This window comes from Emys orbicularis, chromosome 9, assembly GCF_028017835.1.
Source record: "Emys orbicularis isolate rEmyOrb1 chromosome 9, rEmyOrb1.hap1, whole genome shotgun sequence".
Taxonomy (NCBI): Eukaryota; Metazoa; Chordata; order Testudines; family Emydidae; genus Emys; species Emys orbicularis.
The window spans coordinates 51,261,862-51,285,754 of record NC_088691.1 but is presented as its reverse complement, the minus strand read 5'-3'; the positions used below and the strand labels follow the sequence as shown (position 1 = coordinate 51,285,754).

At 47.1% G+C, this 23,893-nt stretch overlaps 1 protein-coding gene across 1 annotated transcript in view; it reads left to right on the top strand.

The window, feature by feature from the left end:
• SLCO2A1 (solute carrier organic anion transporter family member 2A1) overlaps nucleotides 1-23,893 on the top strand; it is a 91,141-nt gene that overhangs the window by 4,564 nt on the left and 62,684 nt on the right. The window contains exon 2 of the mRNA XM_065411033.1: nucleotides 19,694-19,831. Coding sequence (XP_065267105.1) covers nucleotides 19,694-19,831 — 138 coding nt within the window. The remainder of the gene's footprint in view (nucleotides 1-19,693; nucleotides 19,832-23,893) is intronic.

Sequence of the window (23,893 nt, the reverse complement as noted above, 5' to 3'; positions counted from 1 at the left end):
GCGGTTGCAGTCAGAAGGGGCTAGCACTCCTTAATCTCTGTGTTTGGAAATAGGATTGTGTTAGCCAAAGCCCTGAGCAATCTCACCTGCTGCTTCATTGTCTTGGCCTGGAGAATTGTGGGTAAGAGGAAGCAAGGCGAAGCTCTGGGTGTCAAGCGGAACCAGCTGTTGCTGATAGAATGAAAATAAAGATTTGAACACAACATCTCTCTGCGTCAGGCTGCTTCTAATGTCCTGCAAGGTCCTTGCAGATCAGGGTAGGACGGGGGACTTCTCCTGTTATGGATGGATGGATTAGAAAGCATCATTGAGGAAGCTGGGGGAATAGGGTGAGAAAGTTCTTGTGGATGACATGTCCATGGTTTGTGATTGCTCCTGCATTAATAACTGTCCTGGCATATAACTGTGCTCTGGCCCCCCAGCATTTGAGGGGTCCCCCTTTGCACCTTACTGTAAGTGTTGTTGGTCCCTTAGGGTGTAGCAGTTACTCCCCCTTATTATTTATTAGTGTCACTATATTTAAATTATAGTAGCACCGAGAGCAGCCTAACTAAGAGCAGCCTAACAGGAGATAGTCTCTGCTCTGAAGAGTTTACAGTCTGAGTAGATAACACAGACATAAAGATAGGGAGGGGAAACTGAGGTATAGGGAGATGAAGTGACTTGCCTGAGGTCTCTCAGCAGGTCACTGGCACAGCAAGGAACAGAGCCTCAGTTTTCTGAGTCCCAGTCCAGTGCCTTAACTACTAGACCATGCTGCCTCTCATCGCCCTACTGATGTTCATTCCATCCTTTTAAACAGCAATTGAAAACTACTTTGGCAGAGTCATTTTCTATTTAAATTGCCCCTGCACCTTATGGCAAACAGTTTGGCACCTTTCTATTGTGGTTTATTTACTGTATCTTGTTTAGTTTATGGTGTTTTAATTAGCATTGTCCGTGCAGTGCCCCAAGAACTATGATGGGCCAGGACACTGTGTACACAAAACAGTTATTAACTTGGATGGACAGGTCTGCGCTCAGTGAGCACTGCAACTGAGTGTTTTTCTTTAGTGTGTTGAGTGTTTTAAATGTTTTATGGAGTTAAATAACAGCTCCAAAGTGAAAGTAAAAAACCAGAGAGAGCAAGAAATTCGGAGACATGGGCAAAGCGAAAGGAGACGTTTTCAGATGGGCTTTGAAACTAGCTGGAGATGCAGGAAGGCGGTGCCCAGTGGTCAAGGCTGCTAAAGTACCATTATATTCTCAACCCATTGAGACCGCATAATGGGAAAGAGAGAAGGCCTGAGCGAGATGGTGGGAGGAGACATAATGATGTAGGTAGAAGCAAATCCACGGAGAGCCTAAAAACCAAGGAGGGCATCCTGAAATGAGTTGGGAGCAAGTGGAATCATTTAACGTATCTGTGATGAGGTCATGCTTCTCTGTCCACCTGTGAAAGTGGTCAGTGGCACTCGGTTCAATGCTGCCATCTGGAGAACGAGAGAGGCCAACAAAATGGAGCTGACATAATCTAGGCAGGGTGAGATGGAGACATGGAGGAGGATGCCAACAGAGGTGGAGTTGAGGTAAAGGCAGTGCTGTACATAAACAACAATAGCGGCAATAGGCAAAACTGCTGATACTGGAAATGTGGGAGAAGGCAAAGCCAGGGTCAAGGCTCACTTCAAGTTTGTTTTGGTACTGGAGACTCCAGGCTATCCAAGTCCAGGAGGGGAATGGAGGAAAAGAAGTGGGGTCTCTTAAGCTCTTGCTTAAGAGAAACACTTCAGTTTTTCAGGCATTTAGCTTAAGGAAGTTACGATGAAGACACAGGTCATCAAAGGTGTAGAAATATATATGTATGGTGGAGTAGCCTCAGCCTAAAGCCATTCGATAAGATAATGAGAGAGAGAGAGAGAGAGAGAGAGAGAGAGAGAGAGAGAGAGAGAGAAGGTGGATGGGAAATAGCACAGGATCAAAAATGGGCTCATGGGACTCTACCAAAGAGGGCTGTGGTACAGAACAATTACCACCACCAAAGAAAAGAGGGCAGGAATGGAACATTGAAAGGAAGGAGACAGTGACACCTGCATGGATCTGTAGGAGGTCCAGGAAGGACTTCAGACTGCTGAAGGCTCAAGGAGAAGAATGAACCCTGGTCCTTGGAAAGAAGAAGGTGTTTGGTCCATAGAGAAAATCAGTTTGTGTGCCAGGGCTAGAGCACAGAAACATACTGGTGCTGCTGCAGTGGTTGGAGAGATGAGGGCTACTATCTCAGGAAATTAGCAGAGGTAGGAAAGGTGGTAGCTAGGATGTCAGGTGAAGTGTTTCAGGATCTAGGGAGGGTTTTTTAAAAAGGGAGCAAAGCGCAGTAGGGAACTAGGAGAGAAAGGGAGGGTCTGGGAAGAAAGGGGTTTTGAGGGACTGGCTTATGTCAGAAATGTCTGAGGGACAACGGCATTGTCGGGAAGGAGAGGGAGAAAACAGTAGGTGAGATGCGTGAAGAGCAGGGCTGCTGTTCGTCCATAAACATGTGGGGAGTTCATAAGAAAAGGTGAAGGAGGGACTCCCAGAGCCTGGTTCCCAATCACTCCTTCACACTGCTCCGGCAGTGTTAATTCTGTACGGCTGCTGTAAGGCCCCCTTGCACTACCAGAGCGGGGTAAGTCTAACATGGTCCAAGAGGTATAAACAAGAATCAGGCCCACAGCATCCATAATAAAGAAAAAAAATACTTCTGTGTATTTAGTGCCAGTTCTGCCATCCTTACTCATGCTGGGCAGTGCCTTACTCCAAAAGTAGTGCCCCTGAGTTCAGTGGGAGTACTCCTGGAGTAAGGTGCTACTCCCATGAGTAGGGATGGCAGAGTCTGACCCTTACTGCCTTTATGGTATTGCAACTGTGAAAATGACTATCCATGCTGCCATTTTTATTGTAATGACTTGGGCTGGGATTTACCAAGGTGCCCAGCTCTCATTGGAATTCAGTGGAATTTGAGCTCCTAACTCCCTAATCTATTCTATATAGGTTCTTACGCTGCAGTCATCACTATAGTATATCTGAGCACCTTCCAGACATGCATTAAGCAATGTGACTAACATCTGGCATGTGTTTGCACTCTGATCCTTTCCCCAGGGGAAGAAGCCCACGCAGTGGAACATCTTGTTTTGTGAATGTTTTAATAATATGTCAAGTATCAGAGGGGTAGCCGTGTTAGTCTGGATCTGTAAAAAGCAACAGATGCATCCGACGAAGTGGGCATTCACCCGCGAAAGCTTATGCGTATGCTCCAATACATCTGTTAGTCTTAAAGGTGCCACAGGACTCTCTGTTGCTTTTTACAGATCCAGACTGCCACAGGACTCTCTGTTGTTTAATAATATGTGAATATATACATACAAGTTGATATCTGTTCCTGGTCCCTCTGATGTAAATGTGTGTTTTGCCATTTACTTCAATGGGACTAAAGATTTGATGAAAGAAATGTTGTGTTCTATAAACGTAGCTATTACCCTGTCATGCTTTGGAACTCTGTTTAAAAAGTTGTTGCAATGCACTCTGATTGCCTATTATTTAGCTGATGAAATATCAGTAGAAGAACAAAATATTAACAAAATCATTGGCACCTGCTCAGTAGATAGTTTGATTTCAGGCTGGTAGCCAGGAGGAGATGTCGGGGTGGAGGAGATATCATGACAAATTAGGGAGATCACAGTTTTAAAGAAGGAAGCAAATCCCTTGTACTTGGCCAGGAAATGCTGAGAAGCAAGTATGAGCTGGATGGGTGGAGAAGGGCATTAATGTGAAGGAAGAGAAAGCAAGTGAGGGAGAGGGAGATTTTGCATTGCTGAGAGCATCCCTTTGTATGTGAACAGATTTCCTAGTGGATATCGTGATGGGATGTGTGTGTATTTTTTATAAAGTTCAACTCGTGCTTGTAATGATCTGGAGCTGGCGTGAACTACAGGTGTTTTTTTGATAGGATCGGATTGGTAAAAGGCAAAGAGTTGGACAGCACCATAAGTTAGATAACTGTAAGAGAAGGGTCAAGAAAGGAGGGATCCAGAGAGCAAGCCAAGATGAAAAGTTTAGTGGGATCAAGTTGCTAGTAGCAGTGAAACAGGGTAATTTTATGAGGGGTGAGGTGGTTCAGTGCCCAAACATAACCAAGGAGTGGTCAGTGTAGATAAGATTATCATGAGCAGAATGGAAGAGGAGTGTTGCTGATAGTGAGAGCTAGGGTATGACCTGGCATATGGGTGTGAGGGGGAGAGGCTGTGTAAGATTGTGGGTCAAGGAAAGCAAAGGGGATCTGAAGCTCTGGAGGAAGCTGATATCAGATACGGGCATGTTGTGGAGAGAAGATTGCTCATAAACATAGTGAAAGTGCAAGGATCAAACCACATGGCAAGAAAATAAACTTATGGGGTAATGAAGACTGCAAAGCAAAATGACAAGCTGAAGCCATTAGAGTGAGAGAGCCTGAACTGTGGAAATATCAGGTACTGGGGGAAATTCTACTGGCCAAGCAAATGGTGACATCTAGGTAGATGAGACCTTGATCAGACCATCTGGCTAGACAATGTGTCAATAGCACTTGATGTGTTGTTGCTATAATTACATGTTCATGTTTCAGTAGCAGCCGGAGGCTTCACTCCTCATTGTTCAAACACATAGCTCCAAAGAGCTTGCAATCTAAGCTCAGTGAGTTGTGGTAGAACAGACCATGGTAACTATTTGCTGGGCTAAGGTGGTGAAATGTTCCATCGCACTGAGGAATGGCAGAAGCCGCTCCATAGTTAATACTAGATACTAGTGTGAATGTTATATGAAAGAATGGGCTTACTTACATATTTACATCTGTGTTCTGCATAAAATGTGCAGTGAATGTTAATAACATCACCATTAAGGGACATCTCAACTCCTGATCCCTTCTGGTTCATGCCTCTATGAAAGAGACAGGTCCCATCTAGTCTACAAAAGTCAACAGTGTTGGGGGACATAGTTGAAATTCAGTTCCATCTTGCAGTGTGGATCAGATTCTTTTAACCATGTCTGTGACTTGTGTCACAGAGTCAGAGAAAAAACAACGAGGAGTCCTCGTGGCACCTTAGAAACTAACAAATTTATTTGGGCATAAGCTTTCGTAGGCTAGAGCCCACTTCATCAGATGCATGAAGTGAAAAATACAGGAGCAGGTATAAATACATGAAAGGATGGGGGTTGCTTTACCAAGTGTGAGGTCAGTCTAACGAGATAAATCAATTAACAGCAGGATACCAAGGGAGGGGAAAAAAACTTTTGAAGTGATAAGAGAGTGGCCCATTACAGACAGTTGACAAGAAGGTGTGAGTAACAGTAAGGAGAAATTAGTAATGGGGAAATTAAGTTTAGGTTTTGTAATGACCCAACCACTCCTAGTCTTTATTCAGGCCTAATCTGATGGTATCCAGTTTGCAAATTAATTCCAGTTCTGCAGTTTCATGTTGGAGTCTGTTTTTGAAGTTTTTTTGTTGAAGAATTGCCACTTTTAGGTCTGTTATTGAGTGACCAGAGAGGTTGAAGTGTTCTCCTACTGGTTTTTGAATGTTATGATTCCTGATGTCAGATTTGTGTCCATTTATTCTTTTGCATAGAGACTGTCTGGTTTGGCCAGTGTACATGGCAGAGGGGCATTGCTGGCACATGATGGCATATATCACATTGGTAGATGTGCAGGTGAACGAGTCCTGGATGGTGTGGCTGATGTAGTTAGGTCCTATGATGGTGTCCCTTGAATAGATATGTGGACAGAGTTGGCACCGGGGTTTGTAGCAGGGTTTGGTTCCTGGGTTGGTGTTTTTGTTGTGTGGTGTGTAGTTGCTGGTGGGTATTTGTTTCAGGTTGGGGCGCTGTCTGTAGGCAAGGACTGGCCTGTCTCCCAAGGTCTGTGAGAGTGAGGGATCGTCCTTCAGGATAGGTTTTAGATTCTTGATGATGCGCTGGAGAGGTTTTAGTTGGGGGCTGTAGGTGACGGCTAGTGGCGTTCTGTTACTTTCTTTGTTGGGCCTGTCTTGTAGTAGGTGACTTCTTGGTAACCTTCTGGCTCTGTCAATCTGTTTCTTCACTTCACCAGGTGAGTATTGCAGTTTTAAGAACGCTTGATAGAGATTCTATAGGTGTTGTCTCTGTCTGAGGGATCGAAGCAAATGCGGTTGTATCTTAGAGCTTGGCTGTAGACAATGGATCGTGTGATGTGGTCTGGATGAAAGCTGGAGGCATGTAGGTAAATATAGCGGTCAGTAGGTTTCTGGTATAGGGTGGTGTTTGTGACCATTGCTTATTAGCACTGTAGTGTCTAGGAAGTGGACCTTTTGTGTGGACTGGTCCAGGCTGAGGTTGATGGTAGGGTGGATATCGTTATCATTCAAAAACCAGTAGGAGAACACTTTAATCTCTCTGGTCACTCAATAACAGACCTAAAAGTGGCAATTCTTCAACAAAAAAACTTCAGAAACAGACTCCAACGTGAAACTGCAGAACTGGAATTAATTTACAAACTGGATACCATCAGATTAGGCCTGAATAAAGACTGGGAGTGGTTGGGTCATTACAAAACCTAAACTTAACTTCCCCATTACTAATTTCTCCCTACTGTTACTCACACCTTCTTGTCAACTGTCTGTAATGGGCCTCTCTCTTATCACTTCAAAAGTTTTTTCTCCTCCCTTGGTATCCTGCTGTTAATTGATTTATCTCGTTAGACTGACCTCACACTTGGTAAAGCAACCCCCATCCTTTCATGTATTTATACCTGCTCCTGTATTTTTCACTTCATGCACCTGATGAAGTGGGTTCTAGCCTACGAAAGCTTATGCCCAAATAAATGTGTTAGTCTCTAAGGTGCCAACAAGGATTCCTCGTTGTTTTTACTGATACAGACTAACACGGCTACCACTCTGAAAAGGGTCAGAGAAGACTCTGGAGTATGATTTCTTTAGCTCTTTGAAGAGATGCAGGTTCAGATCTAGTCAGCCCCAAAAAGTTCAGTTGGTACTGGAGCTGGTGTTGGTGATTCATTAGGAACCCATCTGGACTGAGAAGAGCCCCAACATAGACTAGTGCAGGCAGGCACTCTGCAACCAGTTCTCTCAGGCCTTAATTCAGGAAAGTATCCCTGTTCAGTGAGGTGCTTGACTAGAGTGGGTTTAACTTTAAGCATGTGCAGACATACTTTCCTGAATCAGCGCCTCAGTGAGCATCAACAACAGCCCATGCTCTTCAAATGAAGATCTCAGTGTCTGTTAGAGACAGATCTAAACTAAACTTCAGATCTGAACACCCCCAGCCTTGGAGAGGTTTGAAATCTGGATCTGAAATTTGAGGCTCGGGCCCAGTGCTTCCCTGTAACATCTCAATAGGACAAGTGAGCACAGTAGCACTTCCACCTATAGCTCTGTCAGTGCCCCTAGTGGGAGCAGCGTGTAGCACTGTTCTGGAAAATCACATGCACACTTGAGTTATTGATTAGCCCAGGAAAGGACAAATATCATCTTTGCATTTGAAGTGTGACTTCAGGAAAATATGGATTATTCAGCAATAGGAAAACATTATTAGTGCTAATAATACTGCCAAGAGGATGGTCAAGATGGGCTTTAAAATTAGTTAAACAGATTTTGTCTAGTTTAGTTTCTTATATTAGAAATAAAATCTAAGAGCCAAATTCTGTCCTTGGTTTCTATTGACTGTAGTGAGAGCCACAAGCGTGAAGGGCAATTTGCACCCCTTTCCCCCCCCCAAATGTACACGGTTTACTAGGGAGCCAGTTACTGTCCCTCATGATGGTTTGTAATGCAATTTGCATGCCAGTGCAAATGACTGTTTGTAGCAGGGCTGTGAGAGGCCCCTGCTGGAGTGGCTGTGAACTCCTGCCCAAGCAGCATTGCTGCAGCCTTCCTGGGACTCCTGCTTGGATAACCGAACATTGTAAGTGAATGTTGGTTGGTACAAAGTGGCAAGCCAGTGAAGATGACATCAAAAACCAGTGGGCTTTGGCTGTGAAAGGCTTGACACATAGGTGTGCCTGTGTGTGTGTTTGTCAAGTTTCGTCTTACAAAAGAAGAGTGCATTTCCTTCTGTTTGAGACATTTTTGACACCTTATGACTCAATCCATTATACATGGAAAGGTTCCCTTGGTGTATTAAGCAGTGACTGTTAAAGACAGATTGCAAAGGAGCTGACTCTTTCTTGTTTCTGCCGTTTGCTGCTCATTAGTGGTATATAAAAATGGCCTTATCAAGTTTGTATTTAAAGGTTCCCATTGTTTACCTTAGAAATCTTAGGAATATCAAGTTCTGCTATTCTGGTTTTTACTGGAGAACTCTTTGGAGGAGCAGGGAAATTTTTCAGCTCTGTTGAAGAGAAGACAATATTGCATCTTTCGGAGAAAGCTTTTCTCCCAAGAGTTGGTGAGGCGTTTGAGTTAAACAGAGTATAACATAAACACACTATAAAGAGTGTTTTACACATCTGACTAAACATTATTATTTGTAAATGGTAGTACCTAGAGGTCCCATCCAAGATCATGGCCTCATTATGCTACAGACAGGTAGTAAGAGAGAGTCCCCGTCCTATAGATCTTACAGTCTAAATAGACAAGACAAAGGATGAGAGGGGAAACAGAGCTGAAGTGACGTGCCCAAGATCAAATGGCAGATCTGTAGCAGAGCTGGGACCAGAATGTGAGTTTCCTGATGTCCACTGAGGTTCTCTATTCATTAGACCATGCTGGCGCTACACAGCCGCTCCCCATGCAAGTTTCAGATCTTCGGATGTCATCATCACATTAGGCTTCCAGCAAAAATGGAGATGTCAAGACCTGTTATTTCTAATGTAAAAAACCAAGCCGATTACTTTTTAAAAAAGGCAGCAGTTTGAGGCCTCCTTTATGCATTGTAAAAGAGCAAAGCAAGAAAGGAGAAACCCTGTTTTGTTTTGGAGTTCCGCCTTTATGTGACAGCTTGTCACTTTGGCAGTGAGAACACTGCTCTGCAAGCTGACCCAGGCCCGCTGCAGGCAACAGAACTACTCACCTTGCCTTCAGTGGGACCCACAGAGTACATGTGAATCTAGACAGGCACCAATGGATACTGCCTATGGAACCCCACTGAAAGAGCACAGAGTACTAAACAGCAACAACAAAAGCACACGCACACACACCCCAGACTGACTGGGCTGCGTGAGCAATGAATTACCTGTGAATGGCAAAGCTGATAGTTCTCTCCAAACTGGGAACCATCCGAATCACTGCAGCTTCCGATGGTAGGACCTGTCTCTGCCTTAGCCTGTGCCCTATGCCATCATCTTCATAAACTAAATTACAGCTTTACACCATTGACTCATCCTCTCCATGGAGTAAGTTGGCTGAATTAGACCAAGCGCCCAATTAAGGCCCCTAACTATATTCAAAATTAGTGGCTGAAAGTGAAAGGTACCTTCTTGGGTGTGGCTAAAGCTTTGAAAAATAGTTTCACATCTAAGCACAAAATAGCATGGCTGGAATTGTAGCAGCACAGCATAGTAGATAATGTTTCCATTGAAATCAGCAGGTTCTGAACTAGCTCCCTAGAACCCATTGTACAATTATAATAGCAGCATATCTACTGCAGAAGAGCTAACAAACTTCCTGAAAAGGCCAGCCCTTTCCAAATATTTACTCCCCCACGATTCATTTCATTTTTGGGAGCATGTCTCCTTACCACAACTATGCTTGGCCAAGTCATAAGTTGGAGTGTCTTCAATCAGATGAGAACAGTCAGATGAATTCTCTAAGTGTCTTCACTCCTTCTACTGCTCCTGAGACAGCTGTTCTGTATGTTTCACAAAGGAGGCTCTGACTCTTCCCATCTGGTTAGGCAGCCGCATCACCATAGCAGAGCTCCTCAGCAGTTACATGGGTGTTGACAAGTGCCTGTAAAAACTGAAATGATGGGTCATAATGGAGTGGCACAGGTAAGCATTTTGCAAGAGCATAACAGGCCAGATCCTCAGCTGGTGTAAACTGGGGAAGACCCAGTGAAGGCAAAGGAGTGACACCAATTTATACTAGCTGAGCCACCTGGTCCTAGATATTTTAGGAGCGGTAAAGGGCTATTCAGCCAGCTATGATTTAAAATCTCTTGCTACTTCATCAAATTTGGTCCCTTCTTCTGGGAAGACACCTTGCTGTCTTTCAAATTCATGTTTTTCCATTGGCTTCAATGACTCTCTCCAGTACTTCAATCTATATATTTATCCCAGTCCTGCCTGGGGGCCAAAGTCTTAGATTATGTCCCTTCATTTTGGAAGTGGTTGTTGGTGGCAAGGAGGCAGCATGATCTAGTGGCTAGAGCACAGACCTAGGGCTCAGGAGTGCTGGGCTCTATTCATGGCTCTGCTGTGAGTCCACTGGCAAGTCACTGCCCCACTCTGTGCCTCAGTTCCCCCTCCCGCTCTTTGTCCATTTATACTGTAAGGTCCTTGGGGCAAGGATTGTCTCTCAGCATGGTGGGACCCTGATCTGTGTTGCTCTCTCCTGGTGTTACTGTAAAGTAATAACCATGGTAGTGTGAGACAATATACAGTGACTTTAACACTCTTTCATACCTGAAAAAGCTTCCATTTCCCTCTTACTAATTAGTTTAGATTCTTCATGCTTGGAATTATCTCTGTTGCCTTGTGCTGCACCCTCTTCACACTGATAATAACCTTCCTGAGGCATGGTGACCCTGTACGCGTAGGGTTTCAATCTTCAGTTCCTCTGCCCAGAGCTGCCCCGGGGGAGAAACTGGGGTGTGGTTAAGGACGTTGTAAGAAGCTTCCGGGTCTATGTGAAGAAGCAGGGCTGGGGGAGGGGGGGGCTTGTTTGTTTCTAAAATTAAATTTTAACCAAGATTATTGGATGAGTAATAACCTGGGGATGATGGGTCAGATTCTGGCTGCTTTGTGCCAGGGTTTGATGGCCTGGAGACTAATGGCTTGATTGTCCATGTCGTTACGCCAGTGTAGCTCTCTGGAATGGCACTGGGCTAATGTGTGGCTGTTGTAGCAGGGTGGAGAACCAGCACCTAGTGCAGTCTCCTCAAAGCAGGTGAGTGTGTGTAGGCACAGCACAAGTTTCCTCCATGTTGGGAATAACTAAGGTCAGAATAAATCTTGCATCAGCGACACAATAACCATAAGCACAGTGGGCCAGATTTTCAGCGGGGGTAAATCACGGTAGCTCTACTCCTTTCGGTGGAGCAATGCTGATTGATGCCAGCTGAGGAGCCAGTGCCCTTTTCTCACTACATGAAAAGCAATTCTTATTTTATCACAGCACAATGACCTTAACTCTGACCCACCTGCAATAAACTTATTTGGGGGGTTATCAAATGTCTCAACTTTGCTTTGCCTTGGAGCCAACTTCAAAAGCATTTTGACTGGTTTTCACTAACCCCATGGATGTTCCCCCCAAACTGTTACAAAATAGTCCACGTTTCATAACAGGGATGTTTAAAATACATTCTCAGAATGTCTTTAGTTAGTGACTGTTAAGGGTAAACAAAATTGTTGATGGTGCATTATCTTACATAAGCAGTAATAGAAATATATACAAGATAAGAATATGGCAGAGTTGACCCAGTATATAGCATGAGCTAAATGTACTGTTAATATAACGAAAATTGTCTTCTCTAAGTAACATACTAACGATTAGACATTGTGACAGTTCTGTAAAAATGATAAACCAAATCTAAATCCTGGTTTCATAATTAGGCCAAGTCCTAATTAGGTAGACCCCCCCAGCGAGCTAGACCTCTCTGGTACCTCTCTGCATGGCACATAGGAGACTGCAATGGGGCCATGCAGAATGAAAAGATAGTGCTGCTTGGAGATTCCCCTGTCTCCACCTCAGTAGCTGCCTCAGTTTCCTCCATAAAATATCCTTGCAGCCAACAGATCCTGCTGGCAAGGAAAACGGGGCTCCTTGAAGCACGTTCCCCCAGCACCAGGCATTCCATTCCATGTCTAAAAGCCAGGGCCAGTTAATGCTCGGAGCATCATTAATAATCCTTCTTGCTGTGAGACTCCCCTTACTAGTGACACACAGTGTAGCTGGCAGCCCAGTAGCCAACTGGCAGCAGAGTGGAAGCTGGCTCAATTGTCATCATTGCAGAGGCGAGATGGGCTAGCCATGTGCAGAGGGAGAGTCCCATCACGCGGCTGGCCACAATTCCTGGATATAGATTTGTGTCCTTGCAGTTCCCCAGCCTGTCTCTGAAGCTGAATGCCAGGATCCCAGTGCCAGCTCCCCAGATGAGTTGGTGAGTTATCAGGCTGCTGTGTGGTAGCTGCAGCATGTGGATTCTTTGTATAGTTCCCCTTGTGCCAGTCAGTCCCATGGAGTAAGTCTGGAGGAGTAGATTTCTGCTGGGTTCGATGCCTTTCCCTAATGCCCAACAATGCTATCCATTTCGAATCGGACACCTGGGGGTGGAGAGGGAATAGTCCCAAGGATCCAAGAATGTGGGGAAAACATTCCTTCTGCACCATGCAACAAGGTGGGTGTTTTTCCTTAGCAAAAATGTTGCCCTGGAAGCTCCAGGTCTGGAGTTGGCAGTGGGAGTTGTGTGTATGTGTGTGAGGATCCTCTCCCCAGGTGCTTGCTTCCCTTTTAATGTAAAGTGTGGCTTGGAAGGGAGTCAAGCATCTTGTATAAACAGCCTGCAGTCATGAGCACTCAGCCACTCTGAAGGGAAATGTCAAGGTGATTAAAAGGGGATTGAGGGAGGAGTTTGTGCGGGTGCGTGTTTGCGGGTGCGTGTGGGTGCATGCCTTGGCTTTTCTGCACTTCAGTGTGCCTGTACTATTGCACCTTGATCAGGAATTCGCCCAAAGCTCTGAAAATCCTGCTGGAGAGGGGCAGGCTCCCTGCTGTCTCTGCTAGAGGAGGGTCAGTGAACTATGGATGTGAGATGCACATAGGATTTTTGCATGCGAGTGGTTTCCCCTTCCCCCGTGCCATTGTTCGCACTTTGTGTCAACATCTCACCTCCCTCAGAGTTAGTTTTTGTTCTTATTTAAACCCTTTTTGGTAAAGATTTATAAAAGCTGAGTGACCTGTCACCGAGGTGCTCAGTGTGTGCCGCAGGCAACTAGGTTCTATGCCTAGCACTACCACTGACCTGCCGTGTGACCTTGGGCTAGTCACTTTGCCTCTGGTTTGCTGTTCGCTTTGTCTGCGTTGGTTATTTAGATAGTCTGTGCTCTGAGGCGCTTACAATCACCCACTATGTGTCAGGACAGCCCCTAACCCAGTGATTCCTGAGCTTGGCTGGGTATCACTGCTGTGATCTACCTCATAATAATAATAATAATAATAATAATAATAAAAAATGCAGAACCTCTTGAGGAAAGAGGAAAAATCAGCAACATTTAAAGAAGAGGGAGAATTATAGACAAATTAGTCTGAGGGAGAAGAGAGAGATTGAAGCCAAGTGCAGACAGGCCGGCACATAGAAAGACACCAGGGAATAGTGAGAGAAAAAGAGGAGGTCAAAGACCTGCTAAGGGACGTGTGACGCTACAGTGGGAGTTCGATGCCCAGCTCCCATTTGTGCCTTTGAACAACTTCCTCTTCATTATCACAAGCCACGTACCCTCTCTCCTCAGAGTGATGCTTTCAGTCCAACTCCTCAGGCCGATGCTCAGGGATACTCCAGTCGTCCAAGAAGCGCCTTTCACTGTTACTTACGCACAACACCTCTGTGGGATTTGGACATTCTTAGTCCAGTAAATGCCTAGTTTGCTGGATGTGAGGGAGATCCTGGATCAGGTACCTGGCAATATCAGCTCGAGACTGACCAAAGCACATCTGGAAAATTCCACAATCCAGCCTGGCTCCTGAAACTAACCTAGATCAGAGGCTGTTCTGTAATATTGTGGGTGGTATTCCAATTTCAGCTTTTCCAGAGTAATAAAACTCCCCTGCCCTTCAGTTCCCATCCCCTGGCCTCATAGCTATTCACATCAGGCGCTGCTCTTTGCATTTGCCTGGTTTCCATGCCCACCTTCGCTTGGGATGGTTCCACCTCCCCGAGTGTTGTTCACTCTGCACACAGAGGCCCGCAGCAAAGAGTAATAAAAATCAGTATTATTAAACCAACCCCTTCAGCTGGGGTCACCCAGGCTCCTGTGGGGGGAGGAGAATCCTGCACATCAGTTACAGTAGTGGGGAAAGGAGAGGATCAAACTGCTGCTGCATAGAAACAGGGACTTAGGGCAAGTCTACACAGCCAACACCCCCCATCCCCCTGCTGCCAGTGAGTCTCAGAGCTCAGGTCAGTTACCGCGGGCGCCCATTGCAGGGCTAAAACTAGCCGTGTAGATGAGCCTGTGCTGTGAGACCCTCCCTCTAGCCGGGTTTCAGAGCCTGTGCTCAAGGCTGAGCTAGAATGTCTGCACTGCTATTTTTAGCCCTGCAGCCTGCACCTGACTCCGTTGATCCGGGCTCTGAGAGTCGCTGCCGCAGGGGTTTTTCACCATGTAGATGTGCCCTTAGGGTCTCAGCTGTAAAATGGATAATTGTTTATATTACAGTAGCACTAACAAGCCCCAGCTGAGATGTGCTAGGTGTACTACAGACAGCCAGCCCCAGCCCCAAAGAGCTTCCAGTCTAACCTGAGGGGGAGGGACGTGCCCAGGGAGGTCAGTGGCAGAGTCACAACTGGACCCTTGGCCTGCTGAGCTACCACCAGAGCGTGCTGCCCCCAGCCCACTCTAACCATGGCCTGCTGAGTTACTGCCCTAGCCACCAGAGCGTGCTGCCCCCAGCTCGCTCTAACCATCGCCTGCTGAGCTACAGCCTATGACTCTGGGCATTTTCTATAATATCTTTTGTGAATCCTGTGGGTGCCTCAGTTTTCCCCGTACTTTGCATTGCTACTCAGTGGGGGGCAGGGGAAAAGGTGTTATCCAGTGCTTGCCCTTCCCTGTCTTAGCAGTGGTTACACTCCTCCATCTGTCTCCCTTTGGCCCCATTGGCACTCCTTTCCCACGGTCCCTCCCTGCATCGCTCTGCCTCAGGCCCCTCTGCTACACCTCTCCCCACCCCCTCTGTCACCCCGCCTTAGCCTGTCAGGGGTCTGGCCGAGGAGAGTCAGATGGATTCACTTCTAGTCAACACCCCTCAAGAGGTTCCTTCTGCCATCCAGCTAGTGACTCCTAATGAAGGGGATCATTGGCAAGAGGGCAGAGAATTCCTTCTCTCATCACCACTTGCTCTCCTTCAACAAGTGTATCTCTCCCGCTCTCCCCATCCTGTCAATTGTGATGTCCAGTCTCTCCATTTTGGACTCCTCTGCTGGATCCAGCCCTTGGTTTCCTTCCCCATCCTCACTGCCTTCTGGTGCCATCAAGGTTTCTGCTTTCAACCTTTCGTTTCGTTTCGGAGCCTGGGCTTTCATCTCCCAGCTCTGTCCGCCCTTCCACTGCCCACCTTTGGCTCTCCCCAGAGCTCTGGACCTTCCTGTTTTTTCCCATGCTGCTGAGGACTTTTGGAGAAGGGCTTGGGATCCTGCTGACTCTTTCCATGTAAATTCATCCTCTCAGCTCCGCCCTCCCCTTCGTGTACAGCTTTGCTTCTCTTTCCTAGCCCTTTGCACCATAGACTCTCACCAGCTGCGCTGTACCTTCGGTGCTCCCAGCCCCCCTCCTCTGCCTCCCTAATGTTTCCTAATTAGCCCTCCTTAAACAGGATCCAGCTAGATTTTCAAAAACTAGTTGAACATGATCTGTCAATGAGATTCCTCCTCCCCATGAGGAGCCACCTTTGGCCCAGGCTTGACTCGGAGCTCTGACCCACAACTTGACCTCTTGAGCCCATCCCCTCCCTCACTTCTCCCTTTCTTCTGGCTCCCATTTCTCTGCCTTCAATCATGCTACTGTATCCACTGTAGCAGATATCAATGGCCCCATGGAGTCTCCTCTTATCCTACAGCCTTACTCTTGAGTTTAGAAGGAGCCTGAACCAAAACCCCAGATCTGGATCCCGGTTCAAATCCAAGTTCATAGCTTGAACCTAGCTCTAGAATAATAAACCAAATCTGAACACCCAGGGAGAAATCCTAGCCCCACTGAAGTCAATGGAAAAAACTCCTTTTGACTTCAATGGGGCCAGGATTTCACCCCAAGACATTTGGGAAAGTTCAGGTGTTGATCCAGATATGAAACCTTCAGAGTCCATGGGTTTGGATCTGGGGTTTTGGTGCAGCTCATAGCAGAGATATAAAGATTGGATGTAGGGTTTTGGTTTGGGCTCAGCTTGGGGAAAATCACCAGTTTCCTTTCACATGCTTCATTTTCATTTCCGGAGGACACTGCTGCATTAACATTGTATAAGATCTCCATGGCCTTTCCCATCCGCCCTCGCAGCCGTGTCTGGCCTCTCCGGCGCTTCCACCGTACCAATAGAGAATAATCCTTATTATTAACCCAGCCAAAGACCTGAGGAGTTTGTTAGCACTGTGATACCTTTGATCCCCAATGTGCGGGTCTAGGCTTCCCAACTTTATCTTTGCTGGGCATTCTTCCGGAGTCCGGCAAATATTTGATTTCCTGATAATTTACATAAAAAGACTTTTCCCCATCTTTAATTATTTTTTAGATAGTATTGGCACAGTTTGGACAAGTCACATTCCCAAGAAAACAAAGGAAAACTGATCTGGCTAAATATAGATCAAAGAGGTTTGAGAGAGTCCTATTCCATCTCCGGAAGCGGATGACTTCCTTGCTGTATTTTACCCTTGCTCTTTTGATCGTATTCCTGCCCTGTCCCAAGTAGCCTACATATTCCCTCTCCAACTCTCCGTTTGCTGCGCTAGCCCCATATGTTTGGTTTCCTCACACCAGGCCCCTTAGGTAGCGTGGCCCTAGGGATCCCAGCTCGCTGCTGCTCTTGTCATGCCATAAAGATCTTTAAGTAGCAATAATACTTTGCATGGATACAATCCCTTTCATCTGTGGTTCTTAAAGCTCTTTACAAACAATAACCCGACCTCTTAGATGGGGGATTGTTTCACCTGTTTTATATATGACTGAAATGGTGGCACATCTTGATAATAATGGGCCAGATCTTCAACTCCATTTTACACCGATATACATGAGTTGAGAATCTGGCACTGAGTTATTTGCTTGGACAGCACAGCAAGTCTCTCTCTGCAGGGCAGGGACTGTCTCTTTCTTAGACGTTTGTTCAGCACCTAGCACAATGGGACCCTGGCCTCTGGGCACGAGCGTAATACAAATAATAAATCAGTGCAGAGTTAAGAACATAACTCCCTGTCCCCTTTTCTAACCACTAGACAACACTCCTTCCTAAACTAAATCAATTAATTCCCAGCAGGGAAGAAAGGATAAGTTGTTTGCAGCAACCGATAAAATGCAATAAAACTATGTATTCCAGGTTATAGAAACACAATAAATATTCTACAGTATATAATCCCTAATCCCCAGCAGCCATAAAAGTGAACACATACATAGTACTACTTAGTCATAATATTTAGCATTTCTGTTGCATAATTACATGTTCAATGCCATGCACAAACATTAACAAATTAATTAAGAAGGAATAATGCATGCAGTCCTTTCAGGAGACCTTTCCATCTTCGTAAGCATCTATAGCCAGCCTGCTGCTAAAGAACCAGAGTCCCCTGCCATGCGTTTTCCTACTCCAGGATTCTGATGGTGCAGCAAGGAAACAGGTTCAGCTGCAAAAGACACAGGAGGTCTGTAAAGCAGCCGCAGTCGAGGCAGTAAACCACTTATCAGGCCAGGACTGCCCAGCAACTGCTTGCAGAGAGTGTTCAAGTCCAGAGTTCCAGACAGAGTTAAAAGTCCGTCTTGTTACGTAGCACACACATGCCCTGGGAAGGGGGCCCACAGCAGAATTTCTCACACCCACAATAGATAAAGTGGAAGATTCCATTTCAGCTTGTACCACATCACCCACCATATGAAGGAGTAAGCCTTCCCGTCCTGCAGCCTCCACATAGGGACTGAGCCACTCATGCTTACCACAAGCCTGATCTAGCCCCCATTACGGCTTTTTCACTAATGGTTCCCCCATCAGCCTTGCCATGGAAGAGTACATTTGGGTGAAGCTTACTAGGCAAATTGCTGGCTGAGAGATTCCTAGCTCCTAAACCGGTCAAAACAATGTATTGGTCCCTGGGTCTAATTCTGAATTTATTTTTTATTAAATACAAAAATCATAATCACTATTCGTATTTCAGCACCACCAGCAGAGCTCAGGGCCCCATTGTGCTGAGCACTGCACAGCCACAGAATAAGACACAGTCCCTGGCCCCAGATCTTACATATAAGGCGGGAATCTTTTGTCTCTCTGGGACCCCACCCAGCTTAAATGGGCATGGAAAGACTTGCCCAAGGGCACACAGCACGTCAGTGGCAGAGCTAGGAATAGCAGACAGGCTTCCTGGATCCTAGGTCAGCCCTACCAATGTACAATGCTGCCGCTACCCGAGTGGCTCTGATTTCGCTACTCAGCTAGTCAGCTACAAAGAAAACAAAAGCTTGTGGGAGAGAGGTAGCCATAGGGTTACAGAGACCGTAAGTGGTACCTGGGTGCCAGTGCAGTACAGGGGCTTGGCAACAAGTCACCTTCCAGCAGGCCAGTGCTGAACCACTCTTCTCCGGCTGCGGCACTCCTGCTGCTCCTGCCGCAGTTCCTTTCTCCGTAATGGTGTCCCCACTTCTGCTCAGCTATGTCTCGCTGGCTTTGGGCCCCAGCTGCACCCCAGAAACCTTGGTGTTAGCTGGCACAGTGACTCCTTCGAAGCACCTCTGCAGCTGTGAGGTCCATTGGGGAGCAAAAGAGGTCAGACATGCAGTGGTGAGATGGGTAGGGCTCTGGATGCATCGGCACAAGGGAAGAAGGGTGACAGATCTCTTTAGCTAGGGAGTCAGTGTGCCTTGGGCCTATTCTGCTAACGGGCAGGGAGCAGGGAACACACAGCTCTAGGGAAACCCACGAAGATAACATGGAGCTTTGGTTTTGTCTTGGTATAGATGGCAAAGAACTGATGAGTGACTCTCCTGGAATTGTTGGGCGGCACAGGAATAATTAGATAGGTTTCAGGACACACATTACCACCTCCTACCATCCTCCCACAATCCCTCATTGAAGGCATTCAGCCTGCACAGTGCAGGAGGTCTGTATAGTTCTTGGTGCTGCTCTGCCCATAGCTCCTCTCTGAGTCTGTGAGCTGGGAGTGCTGCAGAGGGGGATGCTTGCCTTTGGGGGAATCAGGCCAGCTTGAGAATGAACCTCATGTCACTGTGCCAACAAGCCAGAAGCAAGGCGAATGAATCCAGAAGTCAAGCTCCATCCTGGTCTCCTAGGTCGGCTGTAGCAGAGATGGGGCCCTGAGAGCAGATAACATGCTGGGGAATTGTGCCCATGCACAAAGAAATTAATGAAATCTCTCCTAAATGAAGGCCTCTGACTGACAAGGTTGTGAGGGTGACTCCTGGACCGAGCTGATTACTATGTTCACACATGCTGTGTGTGATGGTTATAAAGCGGATGTGTCCATGACTGTTGAATTGGTTACACGCCAGCATGGGGTGTGGCTCTTGGCTCCGTAGGGGCGTGGCTCAGTTACTAACTGTAATGCCCTGTTGTTTTGCTCACAGGTGTTTGTGATTTGCCATGGCCTCCTCCAGTTATTCCAGCTTCTTTACAGTGCTAACTTCAAGAGCAGCCTGACCACCATTGAGAAGCGCTTTGGGCTCTCCAGTCTCTCTTCCGGCTTCATCTCCAGCCTGCATGAGGTAATTGCCTGAGACACACGCGAATGGGCTCGGCTGGGAGACGTGAAGGTGGAGGCATTGCTCTCTGTGAAGGACCTCTGGGCCCTGTCTCTGTGTTTCCTTAGCAAAGCCTATAAGTGCCAGTTGAGCTGATTGCTGGGTCTGCCTGCCAGAGACTGCCACTATCGGGGTAAACAGAAATTTGGGAGGAGCAGGAGTCTAAGGGACTGTGAGACTAGAATTGGTGTCTGGGGAGCAGAGTATTGCCCCAGACCCCCCTTTCTTCCTTCTCCTTTTACCCTCTCCTCTCCTCTCACTTTTAAAGGGCAGATGCTTCTTACTGGGACTGGGCCATCTGCCCTGGTGCTCCACCTCCGTCTCTGCCACACCACATACAGTACTCCCTCACCAGCAGGGGTGCTGCATGATTGCAGGGTCACAGTGGGAAAGCTGGGAGCCAGCAGGGGAAGCAGCCAGCAGCAGGACATTTGGACCTCATATGCACTACATTCGTGTCCCTAAAATTCCCCGTGGCTGCTACACCCGGCTATGACAGCAATGGTGGGAATGCCAGTGTAGTCCGGGCTCAGTTGGGCGCTGGCGTTTTGCCCATCATGTCATACTCTGACAAGCATGACTGTTTCAAATTTCCGGGGTGGCCTTAGCCTTGTCTACACTAGTGCTCCCACCATTTGCTACAGTGGGGTGGGGCCATTTCAGGGAAAGAAGTATAGTTTGCACCCAGCTTTGGAGGATGGCAGCTAGTGGGACTCTTCATTAGAGGCCACTGTGACTTGGAATACTCTATTCCTCCTAAGGGGATAGTCTTAGCAGAGACGTAAGGGGGAGAGAGAACCCGCTAAAGCTAGAACATGGTTCTCCCCCTTTAATCACTGCTGGGAAGAGAACCTGATCTACATCTTGGTGCCTATCTGCAGTGGAGGCAGGCTACTCCCATGGTTTTAACTGAAATGAACGTCATGCCAGGCCCTCAGAACTACTGCTGGATGCAATGTGTGATGTCTTGTTACATGAAGGTGCAACCCCCAATTTGTTTCATGGGCATTTGTCAAAACATTACCGAATCCTTCGCATTACCTGGGACTAAAATAGAGCATTACTAAATGCTGCTAGGTTTTATTATAGCAGCGCTGGAGTAGTGCCACCATAATTAGGGATCTGTCAGCATTTTCCATAAGAAATCCCTGTTTTCAGGCATTCCTAACTCAGATGTCGTCATTCACTCTGGGCTGGGACCTGGCTTACAGCTGTGGTTTAGTCCCTGAATTGTAGGTTTTTTGTTCTTTCCCCTGCCAGGAGGGCCCATAGATCCAGCTAGACTGGTGCAAAAGGGGCTGTAGGGCAGGTATGAATCCCCTGGAGAATGCCACAGGTGCATAGGCCCCTCTGCCCAGGCACAAAGCCAGTTCTGCTTGCTCTGTGCCATCTCTGCAGCAGCTGCAGACGCATGCAGCGTTCTGGGGTGGGTAGAAGGTTGAGCGGTGTCAAAGTGGGGACAGGTTAGAGGAAGGAGGGCTCCAAGCATGGCGGGGTGGGGGAGGCGTCTCTGGGGAAAACCTGAGCCCTGGCAATTCCATGCCCCTGCAAAGCTCCATAGGGGACATTGAAACAGGGGCACAACTTAGGACCCTGACTCAGCAAGGCACTTAAAGTTAGGCGTATACTGAAGCACCCTGCTGAATCAAGAGCAAAGGCAGTCTTCAGCTCTGCACCAGTGATGCACTAGGCCCTACAGCCCCTGAACAGGGAATGTGTAAATAGTCCCCTTCCACTCCTGCAGCAGTGTTAATGTGAATCAGTGCCTCTGTTCACCAAACACTCTCAGCCATAGGCGCTGACTTCCCCTCTGCCTGGTGGGTGCTCGACCTCGCCACTCGCCCTGCCCCTGCACCGTCTCTTCACACCCCTGCACCGCCCTCGCTCCACCCCCATTCCACCCCTTCCCCAAAGTCTCTGCCCACCCCGCCTTTTCCCACTCCAGCCCCGCCCCTATTCCACCCCTTTTCCCCAAGTCCCGCCCCTGCCCTGCCTCTTCTCTGCCTCCTCCCCTGAGCGCATCGTGTACCTGCTCCTCCTCTGCCCTCCCAGAAAGTCCTAAATGCCACCAAACAGCTGTTAGGTGGTGGGCAGGAAGCGCTGGGAGGGAGGGGGAGGACACGGCGCGCTCGGGGGGGTGGGGAGAAAGAGGCAAGGTGGGGGCAGGGGAAGCTTGGCTGCCAGTGGGGGTGGAGCACCCGCTAATTTTTCCCCATGGGTGCTCCAGCCCTGGAGCACCCACAGAGTCAGTGCCTATGCTCTCAGCTCCTTCTGGCCATTGCTAAGAGGAGACGCAGCCATCAACAGCCCTAAGAATGGAGTATGCTCCCCAGTGTTCCCAGCTCCTGCTGATCCTGAAGCAAAGAACTGACTTTGAACTTGCATTCCCTGCATGGTTTCGGGTAGCAGTAGCACTGTATTACTGGGCTGGCCTCAGTTTGGCTGTTTTCGAGTTATAACTCAGCTCCTCATGACTCAGGAACAGCTTTGATTTAAACCTGAAGTTTGGCAAGTGGATGGTCTTTGGCTAGGGCAGAGTCAAGTCTGGAAAGGAAAAATGTAAAACCTCAGAGGTGTTTAATTAACAAGGTGGCTGCTGCACATGCACAGAGCATTCTCTTCAAGAATTCCATCAAGGCTGTTCCTTATTACATGTATGGCTCCTGAAATGGGTAGCTCCAATTGGAGAAACTCAATTAACATTGCAATGCAGGTCCTGGCATGAAATCAGTGCACAGTGGTATATAGAAGCCAACAGTTAGCTAGGTATGGTAAGAGGTGGTGTAGAAGTGCCTTAGACAGTAGCTAGCTAGATAGCACTGGTCAGACACCCAGATTAATGCTTCTCTTTCCTCCTTTCATCCTAAACATTTTATTTCCTTTTACCTTCTAGCTCAGGGGTCGGCAGCCTTTCAGAAGTGGTGTGCCGAGTCATCATTTATTCACTCTAATTTAAGGTTTCGCGTGCCAGTCATACATTTTAACGTTTTTAGAAGGTCTCTTTCTATAAGTCTATAATATATAACTAAACTATTGTTGTATGTAAAGTAAATAAGTTTTTTAAAATGTTTAAGAAGCTTCATTTAAAATTAAATTAAAATGCAGAGCCCCCCAGATCAGTGGCCAGGACCCAGGCAGTGTGAGTGCCACTGAAAATCACCTCGTGTGCCGCCTTCGGCACATGTGCCATAGGTTGCCTACCCCTGTTCTAGCTCATTCATTCGTTCTCTATAAATTTAATTTGGCCCATTCAGATAGTTATCACTTCCCTTTGGAAAGGCAGGTTGCCAGCTTCCTTCACATATGTGGTAGTTAGGCCACCCCTCACATAAATATGCCTTATCTCTAGCAGTCTGACCAGCTGTCTCCCCCTCTCCTATCATCTCCAGGCAACTATGGAGTCATCCAGATAGCACCGGCCCACCCACATACCGGCTTGTTGGCCGACGATCTCCTCCTTGCTGTGGATGAAAGTTAGGCGTCCGTGCTGGTTTTCTTAGATCTTTCGGCAGCATTCAACAGCAATCACCATGATATTTTGTTGGCTGGCCTGAGGACCTTACCTTTGGTATTGTTTTGGTTATTGCTTTGGAATGGCTCCAGCTTTTTCCTGCTCATGAGGTCCTAGAGGGTGGTTTGGAGTGATTGCTAGGTGTCTTGTACGGGGTATTTAGCTTACATGAGGTCCTATAAGACCCTCCTGTTCAATGTGTATGTGGAGCTGCTGAGGAAGGTACTGAAATGACTTGGGTAATACTATCACCTCTATGTTGTGATATCATGCAGCTCTGTCCTGTTCTTATGGGTTGTGGATGGCACAGATTTTCAGTCTAACCCAATTTCTGGGCAAGATTTGGATGCTTAATCCGGACAGGCATAGGTTCCATATGATCAGATTTTTCAAGAGAGTTCAGCATGTTGTGTGTTGAGCCCTTCTGAAAATCTGGCCCAGAGTGGGTTGGGGAAGGATCTTGAGGATAAGTAATAAGTGGGGTGGAGGTGTGGTTCCATCTGCATCAGTGAGGG